This window comes from Symphalangus syndactylus, chromosome 1 (genome assembly GCF_028878055.3).
Source record: "Symphalangus syndactylus isolate Jambi chromosome 1, NHGRI_mSymSyn1-v2.1_pri, whole genome shotgun sequence".
Classification (NCBI taxonomy): domain Eukaryota; kingdom Metazoa; phylum Chordata; class Mammalia; order Primates; family Hylobatidae; genus Symphalangus; species Symphalangus syndactylus.
The window spans coordinates 9923461-9946098 of NC_072423.2; the positions used below are offsets into that span (position 1 = coordinate 9923461).

At 48.0% G+C, this 22638-nt stretch overlaps 2 protein-coding genes and 1 long non-coding RNA gene across 11 annotated transcripts in view; 1 reads left to right on the plus strand and 2 right to left on the minus strand.

Annotated features, from left to right (window-relative positions):
• The window catches only part of MBP (myelin basic protein), a 150669-nt gene extending 138772 nt beyond the window's left edge, over positions 1-11897 (plus strand). For 2 of the 4 annotated variants that reach the window (XM_055296102.2, XM_055296120.2), the window contains 5 exons: positions 673-777; positions 1838-1873; positions 2209-2241; positions 5852-5971; positions 10279-11897. In XM_055296102.2, coding sequence (XP_055152077.2) covers positions 673-777; positions 1838-1873; positions 2209-2241; positions 5852-5971; positions 10279-10323 — 339 coding nt within the window. In that variant the 3' untranslated portion in view covers positions 10324-11897. The remainder of the gene's footprint in view (positions 1-672; positions 778-1837; positions 1874-2208; positions 2242-5851; positions 5972-10278) is intronic. The other 2 variants (XM_055296111.2, XM_055296131.2) reach the window with 1 other exon arrangement.
• On the minus strand, positions 6595-10284 carry LOC134734520 (uncharacterized). Its single transcript, XR_010117662.1, has 2 exons — positions 9265-10284; positions 6595-9156 (listed from the first exon to the last, which is right to left on the minus strand). It is a non-coding gene; the product is annotated as an uncharacterized lncRNA (long non-coding RNA).
• An 8011-nt stretch (positions 11898-19908) lies between the features above and the next one.
• Positions 19909-22638, minus strand: part of ZNF236 (zinc finger protein 236) — a 151757-nt gene continuing 149027 nt past the window's right edge. For all 6 annotated transcript variants that reach the window (XM_055296143.2, XM_055296138.2, XM_063614711.1 and 3 more), the window contains one exon: positions 19909-22430. In XM_055296143.2, the coding sequence (XP_055152118.2) occupies positions 22306-22430 (125 nt within the window). In that variant the 3' untranslated portion in view covers positions 19909-22305. The remainder of the gene's footprint in view (positions 22431-22638) is intronic.

Here is a 22638-nt window from a genome sequence, read left to right on the forward strand (position 1 = left end):
GTGAGCTAACCTCTCGCAGAGCTTACAACGCCGTATCTTCTGTGCAGTCTCTGCTGACCTGGAGTGTTCTGGTTCTGTTGGTTACCAGCTGGCCCTGGGCACTCATGCCCAGCCATTCTTCCCTCTCCGCTTCCTCTTACTCGAGATGTGGAAGTGATATTCCCAAATCAGGCCAGTGCCAGTGTGGCATGAGACACTTGCTTTGAGAAGTGGAGACTAGCTCATGTTATGCAGCTGCATCAAAGCCCTGAGCTGCCTGCCTCATGCTGTTGCGTGTTTTTCTGTGTGTATTTCCTGAGCATTTTCCTGTGTTCAACCCAGAAGCCTGGGGATAAGTAATATTCTTCTCTCAATGCTTTGCCCAACCTGACCCTATCTCAGATGGAATCCCCCTTGAATTACCGTCACCTTCCCCTCTATTTGCTTGTTCACCTTCGGGAGAGCCACACACTGAGTCGGTGATAGAAATCTCTCCCAGCAAGTCGCACACCCAAACCGGCTGCTGCCAGCCCATAGCTGCCCCAAGTGTGTCTGGTGGCTCATCTGCGGCTTCCTAGTAGAAGGCCCTTAAACAATCCAGATCACAAAGGAGGAGAGATCCAGTTTCCCTGCGGAGGACAAGCCGCAGGGACTCTGGACCTGTCCTGAGGTCACCGCGCCTCTGTCTTTCAGGACTCACACCACGCAGCGAGAACTGCTCACTACGGCTCCCTGCCCCAGAAGTCACACGGCCGGACCCAAGATGAAAACCCCGTAGTCCACTTCTTCAAGAACATTGTAAGTGACGATCAATGGGAAGAGGTAGCAACTGTGAGGGGGAGGAGGGGTGCTGGCCACTGCTGTCATCCACACAGGACGTTCGTACGTTCGGGGGTGGCACCAGGGTCCTCGTCAGGGTGAGGCCGGCCGGGGAACTCCCCCCTCGCACCTGATCAGGAGTTCCAGACAAGCGCTTCCCCATGGTATGGATTGCACTGTGCGCTCCGTGTGTTCTCCAGAGAGCTCACTTCTCTTGAGATGAGACCCCCATGTAATGCTTGGCCTAAAAACCCAGGCTTTGCAACCTATACAGAGTGCTTGCCATGGGCTGGGAGGGGACGGGGCAGCAGAGAGAGCACAGGGCATTTTTAGGGCATTTTTCGGGCAGCGAAACCGCTCTGTTGAGGCTGCAATGCTGACTGAAGAGCACGCACTTGTCCAAACCCACAGAGTGCACAGCACCGAGGGAACCCTAACGCAGGGTTGCTGATAAGGGAAACTGCTTGGGTGTGTGAAGACTAATTTCTGCACAGTTTTTCTGTAAACCTAAAAGTGCCAGGCAACATGAACAGTACTAAAAACAAGAAGAAAACCACAGTCCTCTAATTCCAAGATCTCAGTGCAGCAGACATTTTATGGTCGTATTTGATAAGCGCATTTAGGAGCTGCAGACCTGGGGGCATCCGCTTGGAAGCTCTGAATGTCAGAGGACCCGCTACTTCCAGCCCCTGAAAGGGCTGACGGTGAAGCAAAGTCCACCGCCTCCCTCAGTGAGCAGTGGACAGGCGTCTTCCCTGTGTCCCAAGATGGGCCCATTCCCCAGCTACGGAACCTCTGGGGGGTGTTTTCCATCCTCTGAAACACTTTCTCCTCCTCTGGAGGATCTGCATCATCTAGAATATTTTCAGTCTCGGGTCTATACTTCTTGACCAACTAGGACAGAAATGGGGAGGCTGAGCACCCGGGTGCTTCTGGCAGCTGATGGGTGCTAGCCACCCTCAGCAGGCAGGAGCCCGTTAGGAAATGGGCGGCGGCACAGGGCTCCCAATGCAGCCCACGGTTCTCTGTGTCTTTCCAGGTGACGCCTCGCACACCACCCCCATCGCAGGGAAAGGTAAGACCTTGGAATGTTTTGATTAATCATCACTTTTCTGATAGACCTTCTCTAAAATCCCATAATGTACCAAAGAGAGAGTTAGGCTCACAGCTACCAGAATTCATCCCAAAACGTGTTGCCAAGCAGCTCCCAAGTAGAACAGGTCAGCAGATCCATGTGCCACTCCTGCCCCTCCTACAGCTGCACAGCCGCTGCGGCCCCCCTCGGAGCTCCGAGTGGAACCTGTTTTTACCACCTCAGCTCTACTGTGCTTTGATTGTGTTTCCTGTTGATTGAAAGGACTTTCCCTTCACTGACCACCATGTCATTATTTCTCTGTCTTCCTCATGCAGGGGAGAGGACTGTCCCTGAGCAGATTTAGCTGGGTAGGTGACGAACGCACTTCCACAGCTTCCTCTTCCATCCCGGTCCGCGCAGCCCCGCAACTTTTGTGTTCTGCTCTGTTTCGGTTGCTTCCTGGCCCCCTTTTCTCTCCTCTCAAGACCTCTCTGCCCACAGCTGGGATCGGGCCACCTTCTCTTCCATTGGGGAAATGAAACGTGGTCTTCCCTTCCGGAAGGTCTGGTCTCTTGCTTCTGTGCCTGGGACCCAGCCCTGCAAGGCCAGACCCTCTTCTCCCAAAGGGTTCCCAGGAGACGTGACTGGTCTCCCTCCCAGGGAGGGAGCAACACCACGTCCGAGAAAATGTTTAACTTCTTCCAACACAACCAATGCGAGAAGCCCCAGGAACCCGCATGTGGAAGTGGGACTGGCTGGCCCATCTCATAACCCCAGATGCTGGCACTGGAAAAATGATTCTGCTAATGAACAGAAAAAGAGGCGAAATAGAGCTGCTCGATTTATAATAACCTCATTAATCCGAAGACTTTGTTTTTGTGTGTTTAAATAATAATTAAAACATAGGTATCAAGCCATCCAGAAAATCTTCCTTAGGAATTTTAGGCTTGTTAATACCAAAAGCAAACTTTCAAGGAAGGTTTAAAATGGCCAATTTGAACTTTCTAGTGAACAAATTTGGTGTCTGAGCCAAATTAAAATGCCAATCATTATATTCTAACCAAACTTATAGACTTTAGTTACTAGCAAATATCAGATATGATTCTTACTGTATAAAAGTTATAATTTTAGAATGCAATGGAGGAATAACCACCAACATATTGTAGATAGGTTGTGTCTGCCTCTCACACGCTAGAACAGAGCCTACCTACGCTTTCTGCTCAATTAATAAGCATCATGTACATGAATGAATACATTTTAAAAGAAAGACAACAAGGAGAAAGAACAGGAAGAAAGAACAGGGAAAGAAAACAGAAGATGGGAAAGAGGAAGGAAGAGAGGGAGGAAGGGACGGGGCACTTGAGAGAAAGGCAAAGAAGAGATTCCATGAGGATCCCAAAGCAGCCCCACACATGATTACACTGAATTATGAACTAAGATATTTACTGAAACGTTTTCTATTAATGCATATTCGACTTGCTTTTTCTGACCTAATGAATTTGCGAAACAGTGACAGCCACGTAGCAAATGTACATGGACTAGTACTCACAATTAATTTTTTATTTTCTATACCAGCAGGAGACAAAGATGATAGAAGAATGAAATTCATTTTTGACCCAGAAATCTTATTTTAGCTACTGCTTTATGTGCTCTTAATTTTCTAGGAGTGGACTTTGGGGCCATCGTGCCGGATCCTCCCTGAATGTGGAGCGATGGGGGGTCGCACACAGGCCGTTCCGCCCCAGCAGCTTAACAAGAAAGACCCTTGCATTCCTCCCTGCATCTCTCCCTTTTGGGTCCTACTAATGTCTGTTGAATTTCTCTTTTTTCCAAAGCAAAATCCTTCTCTGCATTTTGTCTGCTTGTCTGTTTCCCAGAGCCGCAGGACTCCCTCCTTGTCTGGAGTTCCAGAGAGCCCCCCCTTTCTCTTTCTAAACTGTGTTGTGTGTTTCCTGGTACATTCTAGGTTCCCCAAAGATAAACATGACTAAGGATTCGAAAGGAGGAAAGGCCAAGCAGATTGTTAATCTGAAAGTCAATCCCCGGATTTCATTCTCAAAAACTCTTTATTTTTGCAGAAAAGCAATAGAGTAAGACAGAACGACTTAGTGCTTGCAGGGGAAGTGGCTTTCTGCCATGTAGAACCAGGCTGGCAACCTGGCCTCCCAGGCCCTCTGCCATCAGGGAGTGAGCACGAACCTGGAAACCTCTGGGACGCAAGAGCGAGGCTGGCTGTCCCCTGGTGTGCAGTGCTTAGACCTTCTTGCCCCACATCCCCTGTCCCTCACCTCACTGGATAGCCCCCGAATCAACTGTTCACACGAAAGCAGCTGCCTGGTTCTGAGTGGCCGTGCTCGCTCCCAAGCACAGGCTGCATGAAAAGAAAACTGTACAAGTAGCTTGTACGGTGGGAAGCCCCCAGCAGAGGCTGCAGGTGTAGCCAGGTGCTCTGGAAGCCTTGAGGCCTCTGGTGTCATCCTCCTCACCTCTAAATAAGAGACAGGCTAGGTTGGTCAAGGTCCTCCCTGTCCTAAAACACTGTAATGAAATGGAAAAAAGGCTGCAGGCTGATAGAGGAGGGACAGACTGGTTTGGTTCCCACAAGTCTTCAGGGCAGGGCTCTAGGAGAGTCTCCCATTTCTTGTTGGCAAAACGTAAAGTGCAGTCTGGACCTTGTCCACTGAGTAGAGACTCACGAGGCCAACCAAGATCCCTGAAAAGCTCACAGCGTGGTCGGCCTCCCGCAGACAGTGCACCCACCGTGGGAGGACACTTCGCCCCCCGTTGTTAACATCCACCGCGCCCAGACTCCCACAGCGAGCTCCTTCCCTCCTCCCCGTGTTTGCAGCGGAGTTCCCACTCAAGAAGACAGCACAGTAGCAAGTAGAGGCTGGTCCTGGGACACTCACACCCGTGTGTGTCAGGAAGCCCCTGCGATCACACGGCCCATCAGGAAGCCAGAGGGGCTGCTGGGGCTGATGAGGCCAGGGCAGGGCGGCCTGCTCTTCCATAAGTGACAGCTGGCACCAAAGCCCAGAGTTGGCAGCCTCCTCCTGAGGAGTGGCATCTCCATGAACGGCTTGTGTTCTCGCACAACCCCATTGTGTAGATGAGGAAACCGAAGCTCAGAGAGGTTCCTGCCCTTGCCCAAGGCCACACAGCCGGATGAGCTAGAAAGGTGCTAGGGGACTGGGAGGTGGGGGAGGTGAGACGCTGTCCTGCTGCTGCCAGGATGTGGCCGCCCCCCGTGCCAGCCAGGCCTGCCTCCTCCCTCTGTCCGGCTCAGCAGCCCCGGCCTCCTGTTGCTCCCAGTCTGAGCTTTGGCCAAGGGAGACTGATTCCTGCTCACCCTGGGAGAGAGCTCAGGATTTTGTCTCAAAACCTTATAAAAGATACAAGGCTCGACATTTTACTAAGGCCGAGGACTCTTGATCTCCCAGACAGATCCTAGAACCACAGGGCCCATGTGACCAGAATCCAATCTGTGCAAATCAATCAGCAAAAGGAGCCCCCAGCAAAGGGCGCGGGCCGGGGCCTCCGGGGACCCGCACCTACACACCGCACAGCCCCCCAGGGTCCGAGTCCTCCAAACACGTGTAGGCAGGAGCCTCCTTACCTTGATTTGCTTGATGTTTGCTAATCTTCTCTTGAACACCCCACAGCGTGAAGGTAAGCAACTGTTCCCTAAACGACTTAGATCCTTAAAATATGTGTGGTTGGGCCGCATATCTCATGAGAGAGCCTCCGCCCAAACCAGAGCCCTCCTCTCTCTGCGGCCAACACCCTGGTAGACCTGGGGGAGCAGCCTCTCCCGCCCCCACCCCCTCAGCGCGGTGCTGGCCCGTGGCTCCTGAACCACTCACCAGTCCAGTCCAGGGCCTGAGCCCTTCCCCGGGGCCCTGGTGGCAGCTCCCAGTGGCTCAAGCAGCGTGCCCAGCACCGTGGGTGGAGGCTGAGCTCTGTGGTCTTTTCTTGCAGGGGGCCGAAGGGCAGAAACCAGGATTTGGCTACGGAGGCAGAGCGTCCGACTATAAATCGGCTCACAAGGGATTCAAGAGAGTCGATGCCCAGGGCACGCTTTCCAAAATTTTTAAGCTGGTAAGTTACCCTCTGCTCAGCTCCAACGAGCGGGGACTAAAAGGGTCCCAGAATCCCTAAGCTGAGCACAAGAGTGGCTGCCACCTCTGGCTCAGCCGCGCTGTACCCTGGGCATGCTCTGTCCCAGCAGGCGTGCAGGGGCTCAGGTGGCATTGCCCACCCGCATGGACGCGCAGATTTCCTCCGAGATGCATGTGGAGCTGGAGGGGCTTGAGGAAGGGCTGTGCCTGGGCTGGTTCAGGGACCCTGGAGCAGGCGGCTGACCTTGACTCTGGGGCAGGGCCCAGCTGGAGTCCAACTTGCCCATGCCCAGGGGTTGGAGCCCTCAGGGAGCTAAAGCCAGAGCCAAGCAGACGTGGGTGTGGGGGGGAGATCCCTGGAGCCACGGGAGGGGATGCCCAGGAGACCTCAGGGAGTGGGGAGTGTCCCGTCGGCTCCTGAGGACCTGGAACCAGACCCATGACGAATGCCAGGCCCCACTGTTTATGAGCTGTGTCTCTGAGACTCGGTTTTCTCATCTGTAAAATGGAGGTAACCCGCCTACTCAGCTCACAAAATCGCTGTGAAAGTAAAAGGTAGTGACAAACACAAAACGCGGCTGGCAGGTGCGGGGCTCGGATTCCTTAGATAAGCAGTCACCTTTATTATTGTTAAACGTCACCGAGAAAACCCTTAACTCTTAGACAGCGGCTCTCATTAAGCAAAAGAGGAGGCACATGAAGCTCCAGGCAGGGCTGGGAGGGAACCGCGAAGCCAAAGGGTCTGGGAGACCCCCAGGCACCTGCGTTTGCATTTTCATCTTGGGGGAGACCAGGCCTCCGGGGGCCCTCCCCGGGGTGCAGAGAGGAGGGGTCTTTCTTGGTGTGTAACGTACTCATTGATTCAGTGACCTGACCTTTGACTCCATGTACTGTTTGAGTCTGGATGTGTGGTGTGCTCTGCCCAGCAGCTGGGATCCACATGGGCACAGACACGGTCCCCCCACGTCCTTGGTGAGTGCAGAACCTCTGCCATGAGCCACGATTCTGGGAGGTTCTGTGGACAACAGGCGATTCAGGGCACAGCCCCTGCTCTTGAGGATAGCCGGTCTTAGGAAAAGCTTTTAATATGTGAAGTGAGCAGTGAGTGACTGAGCTGCTAAGTAAGCAGCTCAGATAAAGTGTCAGATTTTATGTCAGATAAAGTGGTAGGCAGGATCCACTCCTCAACGTAAATTCTGAGTAAGAAAATAAATTCTCCAAATATTCAAGTCTCAGAGCCATCATGCTGTACATTGCCGCAGTTCTGGGATGTGGCCACAAGAGGGCGGAGATGAGGCTCCCTGGAGAGCAGTGTCTGAACCCAGCACTGCAGTCAGGACGGCCCCGCCCCACCTGGCCAGCAGGTCACCTGCCTCTGAATCACCTAGGATGCACACCCAGACCCCTGTCTGGGCTCCGCCACAGGCTCACTGAGTCAGAATGTCCAAGAGTGAACTAGGTGTTGCCAGTTGTGATGATTTTGCAGACACCGTGCTCACCTGGGAAACACGGATTCATCCCATCTGGATAACTAATTACTCCACTACCAGCTTAAGGACTGTTAGACACGCGGGGAAAGCTGAGTGCTGGCTCAGAGTTGATGGGAGGGCCCAGATGAGTGAGGGGCCGCATTTAGCAAATATTGTCCTTGCAATATATGCAAGGCTGACAACCAGTCACTCAAAGATGCTTTGAAGGCCAGAGCCTACCAAGACCACCCTGAGGAACAGAAAGCTGCATTTAGATCTGCACATTTACTGTGTGCAAATATAACCAGTGTACTACACACATGTGTTTTCTTAAATAAGTTCAGTATTTTCCCTGAACTTTTTTGTAAGAAGCTTTTAAAAATTATTTAATTTCTGTAGAGTTCAAGGGAAGCTTCAATGTATCAAAGCAAATTTCAAATCATATGGTTGTAATTAAATTTTACTGCATAAAAAGTTCATAACTGGCCTACTATGGCCATATGGCTGAATGAGTTGACTTGGGGCAGTTCCAATAGATTAATAAATCAGCTCCCCCAGAAATGAGGGAGTTTAGAGGCAGGCAGGTGGAGAGGACAGGGACGTCATAGCATTTAACGTCATTTTACCATCTTTCTTTTCTGTTCTTTTTGGTGCTGTTGGAAATGAGTAGTGAGAGGAAAAGACAGATCTGGAAGTCTAGTGCTGTCGGTAGGAACTGGGTAGAAAAAACTATGCATGTCCCCCCATCACTCGGAAACCACATCAGAACATCATAGGGGCATCCTGTTTCCATGTGCATTAATTTCCACGAACATACATGTGAACGTTTTCCCACCTGTAGTGTTGCTGTGGAGTTGTGAGGTGTCAAAGTGGAGGCAAGAGTATCTGCCTTTTGCAGTAGGCTCTGTTCTTTTCCTGTCCTGAGAGAGGAGGTCAGTCTAACCCTCACCTTGTGAGTTCAGCCTTATACTGACCTGAGCCCAGGGTGGAGCAGATGTTTAGATCATGTGATTCCAAGTTGCAAGACACATAATAGAGAGAAACGTGACTGTTGCATCCATGCAGGCTCTAATCCTGGCTCCTTCCAGCTGGCTGAGCTTTGGCTCCTGGGCTATAAAGAGAGGATGATAGGAATGCCTACTCCAGGGGGTGCCGTGAGCACAAAAGAGAAAACGGGGAGAAACGGGTTTCCTGCATGGTCAGTGCTCAGCAAAGTGTAGTTTCAATGATAAAAAGTGAAACCAATATGCCCACCATTTTCACTGTCAAAAGGGGGCATCAAGAAAGTTAGGACTGTATCTTGGTAAGTTACCTTGCCAGAGGCTGCAGGGAACTTGCTCCATCTCAGCACAGAAGCACTTTGTTTCATAGGACAGTGGTTCTACCCCTTTCCAGGAAGTCCAAAGGCTGATCTCTTGGAAATGCAGCAAAAGGTGAGGTGAGTGTCGACTTCTGGGCTACTCCGGAGGGCAGCTCCAATGCCAGGGATGTTCAAGTTAAGCCAGGATCAAACAGGAAAAACCCACGCTCCCGAGGGAGAGGCTGGCCCTCGAGGGGCAGGGCCCTGCACTTGTCAGTCCCCAGGCCAGCAGGAGGCCTCCACGGTATGTGAGGAAGCTGCCTGTCTTGGGAGGGAAATCTCACTAGATGGTTCCTAAGGCGGCTTCGCAGGCTAGAATTTCATAAACGTTTTCACCTGTGAAAACAAGAATCCCTTTAGTGAGTTGTGTAACCACAACATAGAGGCTTGTTTATAAACATGCTACGTATGTGCTTGGAAAACCCCCCAAGTCAGAACTGTCACCTCGGTCTGTTAGCTGCGTTCTTTGTAAGGATTCTTGGCGTCCGTGCTCTGGTTATTCGTGTTACTGGGCAGTGTGGAAGACGTAGAATTAGATGAGGACAGTGCTGGTTCGTTGCTGATCAGCTGCGGTAAACAGCATATTTCTTTTCTATCTTGCTTCCTGGGGGCTGTTCGCCAAAATTGATCATTTCATAAAAGAGGGGAAACCCAAGGAGAAGCTAAACTTTGAATAAAAATTTGAATGCAAAAAAAGTGCAGTTCTGCTTTGTCAATCTAAGTGACGTTCTGAGTGACCAACGCGTGCCTCCTTCTAGAGGGATGGCCACGCCTGGCTACCTCCATACCGTGGGCCACGGTACGCCTGTGCACCATCTCAATTAGCTGCCAACTCTCTTTTAAACCTCAAAATTATTTGTCCCCCAAACATGTAAATGCATGGTTTTAAGACCCCTTCAAGTCAAAGTTTGCAGACACAGCTCTCTGTGCATTTGATTTGTCTGGTGTGGCAGATGAGATGGCACATAGGAGGGACGTCCCCAGGGATGGACACGTGGCTTTGCTCTTTGCTGGCGCGTGTAGCGAGGGGTGTGCTAGGGTCCCTCTGAAAAAAGAAGTTGCTCCCGTTGTCGCTGGCAGTCCCCCTCAGTGGCCCTGGAACCTCTAGCTGAAGAGAAAAAGTGCTCATTCAAAGCAAACCAGTGGAACCCTTGCACTTTCACCCACAGAAGTGCAGCGTTGTTCCGCAGAACGGTGGTTATGCCAGGCATCACTCCCTGGGGCCTGGGAGTCAGATTCCAGGGACCCTTTCTCACAGAACTGGAAATTCAATCAGCATTTGCTGAGGGAGGTTGGAGACATGGAATGAAAAGACCAGCTCTCCGCGGTGCCATTTCTATTAGCCGATGAGAGAGACACCCAATGGCTCAGCATCCACCCGGCACCACAGAAGAGGGGATGCTGGTGTGGGAGGACTCCGCGGCACTCTCGTCCTAACTCCTCTCTCTTCCTTTTCAGGGAGGAAGAGATAGTCGCTCTGGATCACCCATGGCTAGACGCTGAAAACCCACCTGGTTCTGGAATCCTGTCCTCAGCTTCTTAGTATAACTGCCTTAAAACTTTAATCCCACCTGCCCCCGTTACCTAATTAGAGCAGATGATCCCTCCCCTAATGCCTGCGGAGTTGTGCACGTAGTAGGGTCAGGCCACGGCAGCTACCGGCAATTTCCGGCCAACAGTTAAATGAGAAAATGAAAACAGAAAACGGTTACAACTGTCCCTTTCTGTGCGAAGATCACGTCCCTTCCCCCGCAATGTGCCCCAGACGCACGTGGGTCTTCATGGGCCAGGTGCACAGACGTCCCTCCACGCTCACCCCTCCACCCTAGGACTTTCTTTTCGCCGTGGCTGCGGCACCCTTGCGCTTTTGCTGGGCACTGCCATGGAGGCACACAGCTGCAGAGACAGAGGACGTGGGCGGCAGAGAGGACTGTTGGCATCCAAGCTTCCTTTGTTTTTTTTCCTGTCCTTCTCTCACCTCCTAAAGTAGACTTCATTTTTCCTAACAGGATTAGACAGTCAAGGAGTGGCTTACTACATGTGGGAGCTTTTGGTATGTGACATGCGGGCTGGGCAGCTGTTAGAGTCCAACGTGGGGCAGCACAGAGAGGGGGGCACGTCCCCAGGCCGTGGCTGCCCACACACCCCAATTAGCTGAATTCGCGTGTGGCAGAGGGAGGAAAAGGAGGCAAACGTGGGCTGGGCAATGGCCTCACACAGGAAACAGGGTCTTCCTGGAGATTTGGTGATGGAGATGTCACGCAGGCGGCCTCTGGACGTCACCGTTGCCCTGCACGGTGGCCCCAGAGCAGCCTCTATGAACAACCTCGTTTCCAAACCACAGCCCACAGCCGGAGAGTCCAGGAAGACTTGCGCACTCAGAGCAGAAGGGTAGAGTCCTCTGGACAGCCTCGCAGCCGCGCCAGTCGCCCATAGACATGGGCTGTGACCGGGCGTGCTGGCAGCGGCGGTGCACAGTGGCCAGCACTAACCCTCCCTGAGAAGATAACCGGCTCATCCACCTCCTCCCAGAAGACGCGTTGTAGCGAGTAGGCACAGGCGTGCACCTGCTCCCGAATTACTCACCGAGACACGCGGGCTGAGCAGACAGCCCCGTGGAGACAAAGAGCTCTTCTGACCGCATCCTTCCTAACACCCGCTGACATCTCCTTTCGCTCCTCCCTCCCTAACCTACTGACCCACCTTTTGATTTTAGCGCACCCATGATAGGCCTTCCAAAGAGTCCCACGCTGGCATCGCCCTCCCCGAGGACGAAGATGAGGAGTAGTCAGCGTGATGCCAAATCGCGTCTTCTTAATCCAATTCTAATTCTGAATGTTTCGTGTGGGCTTAATATCATGTCTATTAATATATAGCCTCGATGATGAGAGGGTTACAAAGAACAAAACTCCAGACACAAACCTCCAAATTTTTCAGCAGAAGCACTCTGCGTCACTGAGCTGAGGTCGGCTCTGCGATCCATACGTGGCCGCACCCACACAGCACGTGCTGTGACGATGGCTGAAAGTGTACACTGTTCCTGAATATTGAAATAAAACAATAAACTTTTAATGGTATTTGCATGGGTGTCTTCTTTTGTGTTCCGGGCTGTAGCACACAGGCCCACATCAAGCGAGAGCCAGGTGTGCAGAGCAAATGTGACTCGGTGCCTCTGGGTCTTGAGGCAGGGCTGCCTGGCGGTGCCTGTTGGATGGGGCGTCCTCATCAGAGGGTCGATGGCTACTGAAGAAAGTGGAACAGAGGTAGTTGTTAGGGCACTGATTCTCTCACCAGGAAAAAAATATTTAGTGTCTCTGAAGACAAGCTTCCAAGTCTCTCTGTGTTCTGCCGTGTGGCTAGTGTACACACCCTGCAGATGTGAACCCAGGAGTCTTGGACGATTTCCCCTTGCCACCTTTTTCTCTGAAAGTGTGAAAGAGCGTGAAGCGATGTTTTACTTATAGTTGCCTTTGGTTACAGGAATTTTTCTTCAAAAAGACAGATGAAAGTCTCTTTTGTTTTTTCTTTTTCATTCTTTCTTTTTTTTTTTGAGACAGGATCTTACTTTGTCACCCAGGTTGGAGTGCAGTGCTGCCATCTTGGCTCACTGCAGCCTTAACCTCCCAGGCTCAAGCTATCCTCCTGCCAAAGCCTTCTACATAGCTGGGACTACAGGTACACACCACCACACCCAGCTAATTTTTTATTTTTTGTAGAGACGGGATCTCACCATGTTGCCCAGGCTGGTCTCATCCTGACCAGGATCTGCAGATCTGCCCACCTCAGCCTCCCAAAGTGCTAGGATTACAGGCTGGAGCCACCACACCCAGCCTTTGTTTTGCTTTTAATGGAACCACCAGTTGCCCTCTGTGTCTCAGCAGCAGCTGTGAGAAATGCTCTGCATTTGTGACCTTTACGAAGGGGAACTTCCATGCTGAATGAGGATAGGATTACATGCTCCCGGGGGTCAGAGAGCCTCAGACTCCAGCATGATAAGCGAGTGTGAGAACTTGGGAATACGACTGCATTCACTGCAATAGCAGGAAACACTGCCGAGGCTGGAGGCATGGCCACCTGAGCTCGCCCGGCAGGCGTGGCAGACAGAAAGCCCACGTCCACTGGCTACACTTCTCTGCCCAGATCCTTCCAACTGAGGAATTTGAAAAATCATGCAAAGATAATTACATTTTAAAAACTGTATTATTTTCATTGGCAAGTCTATCTTAATGTAACATATGTGGAAAATGCATTAAAAGGCAAACCAAGGGTACATCATAAGCTAGCATTCGCCATGACAGTACAATACTTGGGTGAGTATTTTAAAATAAAACACAGCAAGATAGGAACTGAGCCAGAGAGCTTGTGTGCTCACTGAACACTTGGCTGAAGCGGCCCACCTACTTTCTCCCGAAGGTGACTGGAAATTAACTCACCAGGCGGACAGCCAAGAGGAGGGGCTGCCGGAGCCCCAGCCTCATGGACGCAGACGCCCTTCCCCACCACCCGCGCAGGCTGTCAGGACCTTCCCCATGGCCTGCGCAGGCTGTCAGGACCATGGTCAGTAGAGGCTAGAGGGGCCACGAGGGTCTGTGGAACTGAACATAGCCGTAGTGATCACGCTTCCATCTGCACAGCCACACTCTGCCATTCAGAGCTGGCCTGCCCGTCTGTAGGGGCAGGGAACGTGTATGAAATTGATAGAGCAGCCTCTGAGCTTGGAGCGTGAAGTACCTGGCATGGAAGAAATGAAATCTCTACAGAGGGCTGACGATGAGGAGCCAGTCAAGAAGTGAGCAGAGCAGATGCTGGTTTAGCTCAGGAGACACTGTGATGAATGACTCTGCCAGGGCCATGAACTATAAATTGGAATTGGGATTATGTGAGAGGAAAGAACCAGAGACTGAGGGAGAAACTGTAAAACAGTGAGTGAAAAGTTCTCTCATAGCAATTTTTACAGAAGAGAGCGAAGCCATCAGTTAATTTTGGGTGTTTGTTTGTTAGTCTGCTTAGGAAGCCACAAGAGAATACTACAAACTGGGTGGTTTAAACAACAGATAGTTATTTTCTCAGTCCTAGAGGCTCCAAGTCCAAGATCAAGGTGTCAATTTCTGGTGAGGCCTCTCTCCTCTGCCTGCAGACGGCCGCCTTCTTACTGCGTCCTCACGTGGCAGAGAACGACTTCAGGTGTCTTTCTCATCTAAGGACACCAGTCTTACTGCATAAGAGCCCTGGCCTTACGACCTCATTTAACCTGAATTCCCTCCCTAATGCCTCTATCTATCTGTCTCATCTCCAAATACAATGACATTGCGAGTGAGAGCTTCAAAACACACATTTTGGGAGGACACAGTTCCATCCATAACAGAAATATATTTTCCCTCATGCAACAACAAATATTTTCTAAGCCACCATTTGGCAAGATGTTATAATTAAATCCAAGACTCTGCAGAACTCTTGCCTCTTTGCTGAAAAAACACAATACAAAGTGAAGCACGCTGGCATATTTCTCTATTGTGAGTCTTCTATTGTAAATAGTAAATAGTCACTGAAATCCTAAATGATAGGATAAGAAGGCAAGGTTGACCCAACAGCACAGGCAAGGCTATGTGGCTTGTTAAACACCACAGCTCACTCCAGCACAAGACGCCGGGGCAACTTCATGTGACCGCACCTGCCGTAGAAGGAAAATGAGTGGTCTGGTTTTTCAGAAACAGCCTGATTTCAACCGGCACTCTCATCCACCTTCTAGGCAACTCCAACCTCGTCTCAGTGAGGCAGGCCAGGGCTCCTCCTTCTACAGCCCCATACCTCGACTTCCCACCACCAGGAAATGGCTTGTTTATCCAGCTCCGGAATCTTACAAGCTCCTGGAGAGCTCACTAATAGTTCAAGACTCGAGGGCATCCATAAAACAGTGACTCCGTCCACTACCTCCAGCACCAGCCAGGGCCCCTCCACCTCTCAGCTAAGTTCCTGCTTCTGATTTAAAGTTCACGTGGAAACTAGAGATGATCCTGAGTCGGAATGTACCTTCCAATGCGGTGGCCAGGCTGCTAGCTCACCAGGGGTCAGCGCCTGCCCGCCTGCCTTACCACGGGTTGTGGCAAACGTCCTTAAGATCACGTCCCTGCCACACAGGTTGGGCAGCTTTCAGGTCTCCTGGGAGATAGTTTCATCTGTACCATGGCAAGCGAACCTCAGAGCTATAAGCAGTACCAGGCTATGGCAAGTGTGGTGTGCTAGGAAGACACCGTCACTCAGACCTGGGCAGCGTGTGAGTGGGGTCTCTGCACATGGAGAGTTCTTAGTTCTTGCCTTACAGCTTTTCTGTAGGCTTCAAACTGCTTTAAAAAAAAAAAAAAAAAAAAAAAGGCTGAGTGCAGTGGCTCACACCTGTAATCCCAGCACTTTGGGAGGCCGAGGTGGGCAGATCACCTGAGGTCAGGAGTTCAAGACCAGCCTGGCCAACATGGTGAAACCCCGTCTCTACTAAAAATACAAAAATTAGCCAGGTGCAGTGATGTGTGCCTGTAATCCCAGCTACTCGGGAGGCTGAGGCAGGAGAATCACTTGAACCCAGGAGGCGGAGGTTGCAGTGAGCCGAGAGGATGCCATTGCACTCCAGCCTGGGTGACAGAGCAAGACTCTGTCTCAAAAAAAAGAAGAAAAAGAAAAGAAAAAAAAAGGACGAAGACGTAGCATTACTAAAGTTTAGAATCACGATTGAAAGGTGACTAGAAAATGTGTGTGGTGAGGAGTATCTCGAGCCAGGGGCAGTGGCTCCCACCTGTACTTTCAGCTAGCCGCTCAGGAGGCCAAGGCGGAGAGATCGCTTGAAGCCAGGACATTGAGACCAGCCTGGCTAACATAGCAAGACCCTGTCTCTAACAAAATAATGAAAATTAGCTGGGTGTGGGGTGTGCACCGGTGGTCCCAGCTACTCGGCAGGCTGAGGTGGGAGGATCACTGAATCCAGGAGGTCAAGGCTGCAGTGAGCCATGATCTGCACTCCAGCCTGGGTGACAAAGTGAGACCCTACCTCAAAAATAAAAGGAGCATCTCAAGGTAGATGGCCAGCTGTTGTCCATCTCTACCCAGAACTACTAAAAAACTGCCTGAGATAACATCAAAGTGAGCTGTCTCATGTTAAATATAAGAATTTCTTTCTTATAGAGCTTGGTTACCAAGGTAACCAATGATCTCTTTGTTCTAATTACTAAAATAGTAACGTAAAACTCTCTTCATTGGCCCAGAATAATAACACTGGGGAAGCATCTGTTAATCGGTAGAAGGGGCATGTGAGGCGTCTCCGTGGGTGTGCACTGTGTCATCTGTCATTCTTTCTGTGGTGCCTTAAGGGATTGAATGTTTCAAAGGTGCCAGGTCACAAGAGAAGGTCCTCAATGATGGGGGCAGCACTGTGAGCGGTGTGGAATAATCAGCAACATTTATTTTAACAACTTCCAGGCATATTGTAAGCTGAGCCAGGGCTGACCACAGTGTCAGCAGCCATGAAGCATCCCAGGTTCTCCCCACTTTCCCTTCAGGACAGCCTGCCAGCCTCCTGGCTGCTGGCAGAAGACGTGGGCTCCTGGGTGACAAAGGGGATTTTACTCACAGTAACAGGAGTAGTAGCCAGAGGGTCAGCATTTGTTTGAACATCTGATCCCCCAGCCCCGAAGTGGGATGCAAAGTGGGCCAGGAGACGCCTGCACACACAGTGGGTGGTGTGGTGGTGGAGGGGCCTGAGCTTGAGGGGCGGACTTTCAGCTGCTCAGGAGGCCAAGACAGAGGGGTCACTTGAAGTGCACCTGCCCAGCCTTTGGTACGGAGGGCAACAGTGTCTTGATTACACTGATCAGTAAGCAAGCATCCCTTCGTGTTGGAGAGAGAGGCCATCTCCATCTCCCCAGGCTGCGATCTGTACAAACAGCCCAACAAGAGCACGTGGAGATAACACACAGAAATGCGAGGGGCCCACGCAGAGTGATTCCCAATACCATGTGGTGGCTGAACTGAGAATAGAAGTAGAAGGCAGAGCTGGAAAGAAAGAAATGCAATCAACTAACCCCAGGGACGAGGAGCCAGGTCTAGAGAATGTGACTGGCTGGCCCAGGGACAGGCAACCATCAGAGGCAGAGTTCGTCTGAGTGGGGCCCATGCCATCTCCCTCGCAGCATTAAGAGCGCACAGCACACATGCAGGTACAAGCCTTTGCTTGTACTTAAGGGACAGTACTCTTCGCTATCACAGGGAGCCCAGCCTCTGGGTAAAACTCACCTGGAAAAGCACTGCCGATAGTTGAGACAATCCATCGTAGTGGGATCCAAAGCGCTTCCCTCACCCACTCTATTTCAAAAACTATCAGAGCAACATGCCTCCTACAAAGAAAGAAAGAAGCGAAAAGAACAGTAAAGCAATTGCTTACCATTCCCTCTTAGCCACATTCAGGAAGTCAACATCACTTTAATTTTTTCAGTCCAAAAATATCTGGAGTCCCTACTCAGTGCCAAGAAAACATATATTGAAATTTGTTGTTTCAACAGGATGATGACTCTCTCAATTACCAACTTCTCTAACAGTTTGGAAATGTAAGGCATAGTAAAATAGATGACTATATCTTTACAAAGAGCCCGATGATATAAAATAACTCCACGGATGCTTCTGAAAGTCCAGGATCTGGCATCTCTCATAAACAGACACGCTGATACTATGATGGATGTGCACTGCATTTCAAGTCACTCTTTAATACCTTTCAAACAAGAGAAAGCAGAGAGCAGGAACCTGGGACATCCTCCAGGATTTAAATGCCCTGGGCTTGAATATGTTGCCAACTCAGCATTGCTCTACTGTGTTAAGCCATGGTAAACGTGACCTAGAGGAAGTGTCTGCCTTTAAACAGTGATAACTCACCCAAAACCCAAGGAAGTAAATATACAGGAGTTTTAAAATAATACAAAAACTATTTTTATTATTTTTAAAGCCAGCACAGTGGCTTTTGGCATCACTATCCATTTCTAATACAAAACTGGATTAAATATCATCCAATGTATAAATAGATCATGAAACAATTGTGAAGATAAAAAGAGAATTCTTCTGTAATTAAAAAAATTAACTTTAAAAATTTTCCTTAGTGGTGAATCAAGAACGAATCCCTATGTCACTTGAGAATTTGTCAATTATGATACAAATCTTGATAGAATACAACGTCTTCATGCTGTAAAAAGTGTTACACATAAAAGATTAATAGAAAAATCTCTTCTGACTGCCTGTTGCTCCTGCCATTCATACTAATCTTCATTTTTTCTTAGTTGTTAGTCATCCATATAAAGAACTGCCACGATATCTCTGTGTAGGGAGGGTGAGTGTGAGGGTGTGTGGGTGTGTGTGTGGGTGTGAGTGTGAGGGTGAGTAGGTGCTCATCCGTGCATGAGGGTCTGAGGAGGGGAATCCGTTCAGAGAGGGCCAGCCACCAAACAGGACATGGTGTGGCAAGCCACACCATGACAAACAACATGTCTCTGCTAGGAATGTGTGGGCATCTGGCCCACAAAAAGCTCTGTGGTTCCCACTTTCTCCACAATGAAGAAGATGCCAGCTCAGTGGCCTTTGGCATATGGTCTTTTCATTAGAATATGGGAAAGATGTAGAGGCCCCAAGTACAGATACGACATTAAATTGGGTTATGTGTGTAGGCACTTTTGAAATTTTATTCTAAAAAATCCAAAGTGCCTAAGGTATGTGAACACAGACTGACACAAAGAGAACGCTTCCTTCGGAAGTATCCGCCACATAATCTCATCTCTGCCTCACTTACTTCCTATGCAGTAGGTCTTGGAAAATGGATAAATTCACAACAATCAATCCTTGGATTAACTTTTTTTAGTGAGGGAAGGGCACGGTATTAGTTTTGAAATAAGCTTCAGAAAAAAATATAAGAAGCAGGCATGAGATAGCCTTAATATACACTAGAAAGCAGTTCTATATATCTTACCTATTTCCCTTAAAAATCTTATGTACATAAGTCTTGAAATTGATTTACATGCCAAACTATTTTATCTTCAATATTTCCAAACATAAATCTGTGTGATGGTCATTTCATGTTAAAATGTGTATCTTAATGAGTTACAAATATTCTTCTAAAATGAGGAAAACCCACAGCAAGAAAAGAAATCCACTTCTACTTTAAAAAATCTTGTACCTGTGCTAACACATGCGTCTCTTGTAATAAATGTGATATAAGAGTTCAAAGGAAGACACAGAACACTAGCTATAATTTCAAAAATGAAGTTTCCTTAAAACATTACAACAGGGGAGTAGAAAATATGCACGAAGGAAACAGCCCCTAGTTAAGTGCCGGACAAGCACTGATGTTTCATGTCCCACCAGCAGTACACTGTCAGGAAGAGGAGAGCAGCGTTTGATGAGCCTCCCACTGACCTGGCTGCAAGCTGTCAGATGCCATGTCATGGCATGTCTTATATTTAGATACTTTCTAAGCGCTCAAGTTTTTAAAAGGGGAAAAAGTAGAGCTTGGTGGGGGTGGGGTAGCATTTGAATCTGCCTGTTTGAAAACATGTCTTCATTTTCATCTATTGCCATTCTATGGAAACGCAGCCGCTTGGGTGTTATCTAGCAGGTGGGACTCCACACATGCTACGTGCCTCCTGCTTCCTCAATACCTGCATCCCAGTTCCACGTTCGGTGTCTTTGCAAAGGCAATTCATTCTTTCAGCTTCAGTGCTTCATGGCTGCTTGAGCACACCAGCAGGATCAAAACACTTAGGAACTTTCAAAAGGTTCCTCAATGACTGGGTGCTGTTGAATAAAGCAGCAAATGAAAGGGAACAGGAACAGTTCTGGCACATGCACAGGGCACTGTGCTGACGCCCACGACTCGCTGTCGTGGGGCCATGCCCTGATTTTTAAAGTCTGAAGGCTTTCCAGCGGACACTGCAGGGGTAAACGCCTCTGAACTTCACAGAGGTAAAGGAAAATACCACTGACGTTTTCTCTTAAAAATATCTGAACTTGAAATTAATTTACATGCCAAACTATTTTATCTTAAATATTTTCAAACGAAAAAAATTAATCACATTTCCTAACTTCATCTTTTATTTATAGTTATTCCAAAGCAGATATGCTATGATGAGATAGTTCTAAAAATACAGTTCTTTATCCTCAAAACCCTGGTTATACATGAGGCTAGAAATCTCTTTTCTAGAATTTTTAAAACAACCAGTAAAATATAAAGATCAACCTGTACCCCACAAAGGTTCAAGTAAAATTATGTCTTTTCAAAACCTTATATTTTCAAGGAATGTTCTGCAAAAAAGCAGCTTTTATAATTAGGAAGTAAATCAAAATAATACATAAAATGTGTTTGCTAATAAATTGAGAAAAGACACAAAATTGAATTACTGATATTTTCTTTTTCGTTAACCAAAATAAAAGTAGGCTCTAGATTCACCTGTTAAGGCCTTAAACAGTCAATTAACCAATACAATTCACCAAACTAGCTTTCTATACAATTAGGAATTAAACAACCCCTTTTAGAGATGTCCTGAGATGACATTTGATGCTAAAATAAAAATAAATAACCCAGCAAGAACAAAAGCTTAAAATTCCAATAATTTCAACTTTGGGGATATTTGTTCACCAAAATTAATCAACATTTCTAAAATATTTCAATACAAAATTATAAAATAAAAAGTGCATTAAAAGCAGAACCTTTAAAACTCTAGCACAATTACAGTTATTCTGAATATGCGACTACAGCCAGGTTTACACACTGACGTTCAAGGAAGGAAACCTCAGGATTGGTGAGAAGTCCAGTATCACAAGAATAAGTCAAATAAGGCTTCTCTTTTTCTTAAAAAAATATACAATACACAAAGTAGTTTGGAAAAGAAGTAATATTATTTAACAATTTTCTGACTTAAATATTTTCACATAACAAAAGTTTTCATATCACCATCAATATTACTTATATACATATGCCAAAAGTGAACAACAACAACAAAAAAATCAAAAGATGCCCTTTCCAAATAACAGTAAAATGTCTATTTCTTTAGGAATCTGAAATGAGCTCCTCTCTTAATATGCAAAGTCCATACAATATTTATAATAAAACTATTCTCTTCTGAAACCAAGGAGGCAATGAGAGAAAATAAAGGCAATTATTTTTCAGGAAAAAAAATAAAACCCAGCTTTATATTACAATGAAAAAGATATCCATTTATTAATAAAATGAATACAATACTGATCTGAAGTGCCCGTGGGGAGGTGAAACTCAGACGCTCTTTCTGCAATTAGGACTAGTACTTATATTTACAAAATATACTGTTCAGCCACACAGAGGCCCATATATCTGTCTATGTACATATGTATTTATATATAGAACATATAAATAATTTCAAAGGAAAAATTAACATGAAGTAAAGAACCTTCCATCTTTGGAATGCTGTAGGAATGGCGTGCACGCACTCTGCCCAGCACAGGTGGGATTTGGTTTGGGACATGTTTAATGTGGCACCATTGACGATACTAAAGAATTCCCTGAAATCAAAAATACATCTGTTTATGCATGAAGAGAAAGTCACGGGATTTTTACGGATTCTTGGCCTTAAGCTACAGATATGCTTCTTACTTGCTGGGGTGGACAGGGCCACGGTTGCTTGCTCCTGGCAGACGGTTCTGTGGTTTCCTACCTGCGATGTATGGCTTGTGCTTCTGCAATTATGTAACCCTGGACCTGAACACAGATTGAGGCGGTAAGTGTGTCGCCAGCCCGCGTGGACAGCTGAATCCTTATTGGTGGGTCAGGTTTACTCGAGTCCCTGTGTTGACGCCCCAGATACTGCATTCTTGTAACTAATGATTAAACATTTGTCATGGAGAGAGAATTGGTCCAGCCATCTCTCAAGGTATCAGTTATATTAACTTACGGTAGACTAAAAAGAGTCCATTTTGACTAATTTTCAAAATGCACAGAGAAAAGAGTGGAAAAAACTTCCCTGTGTGTTGTAACATTTTTTTTCTGAACTTCATGCCCCAATCTTACGCTTGCTTTGTAAGCTATGCTTCTTATAACCGGAAGCATGAAGGAAAATCTGACATACATTTTTCATGTTAGCGATTTTGTCTTTGCTAATACAAAGAAATCACACTACAATGATAGTAAGACCCAGTTAATTGCTTCGTGAACTAGACGCGCCAGCCACGGAGGAGACTGAGGAGGAAACTGCCTACCATAGTACCTGAGTTCAGTGATTTGTAGACAAAAGAGAACAACGCGGTGACACTTTTCCCAGTTTTTTTTTCCCATGAGTCTCTGAAAGACAATGATTCTTTAGATAATTTTATAGCTAAAAAACTATTGTAACGTTTTTAACACTTGAAGCTTTAAAACAGAGATTCCAAGTGCTTTGCTCTTCACAAAATGTAACTTCAGAAACATTCTTAAAGGTGCACTTCCGACTCGCATCAGAAGACGTGGGTGAGGGTCTGCCACTCGCCGGCGGCCTCCTGCACCACCTCCTCGAGGTGAAGGGTCCGGCTCAGCTCCTCCCCATCCTGCTCCGGGTGACCTGCGGACTCCTGCAGAGCTCCTGTCATGCAGACAAAGAAAACACAAGCAGCCTCAGACCTTCCAGAGCACGAAGTGATTCCCATTTAAATAAAGACTTCCTGGTAAAAAGAGACAAGGAATTTCTAAAGTAATTTGCTTTTCATTCCAATGAAAAAAGAGTAATTTGAGATGCAGGTTAAACAACTCTACCGGCAGTAGTTACTGTTACGTGAGTATGAACGCACACA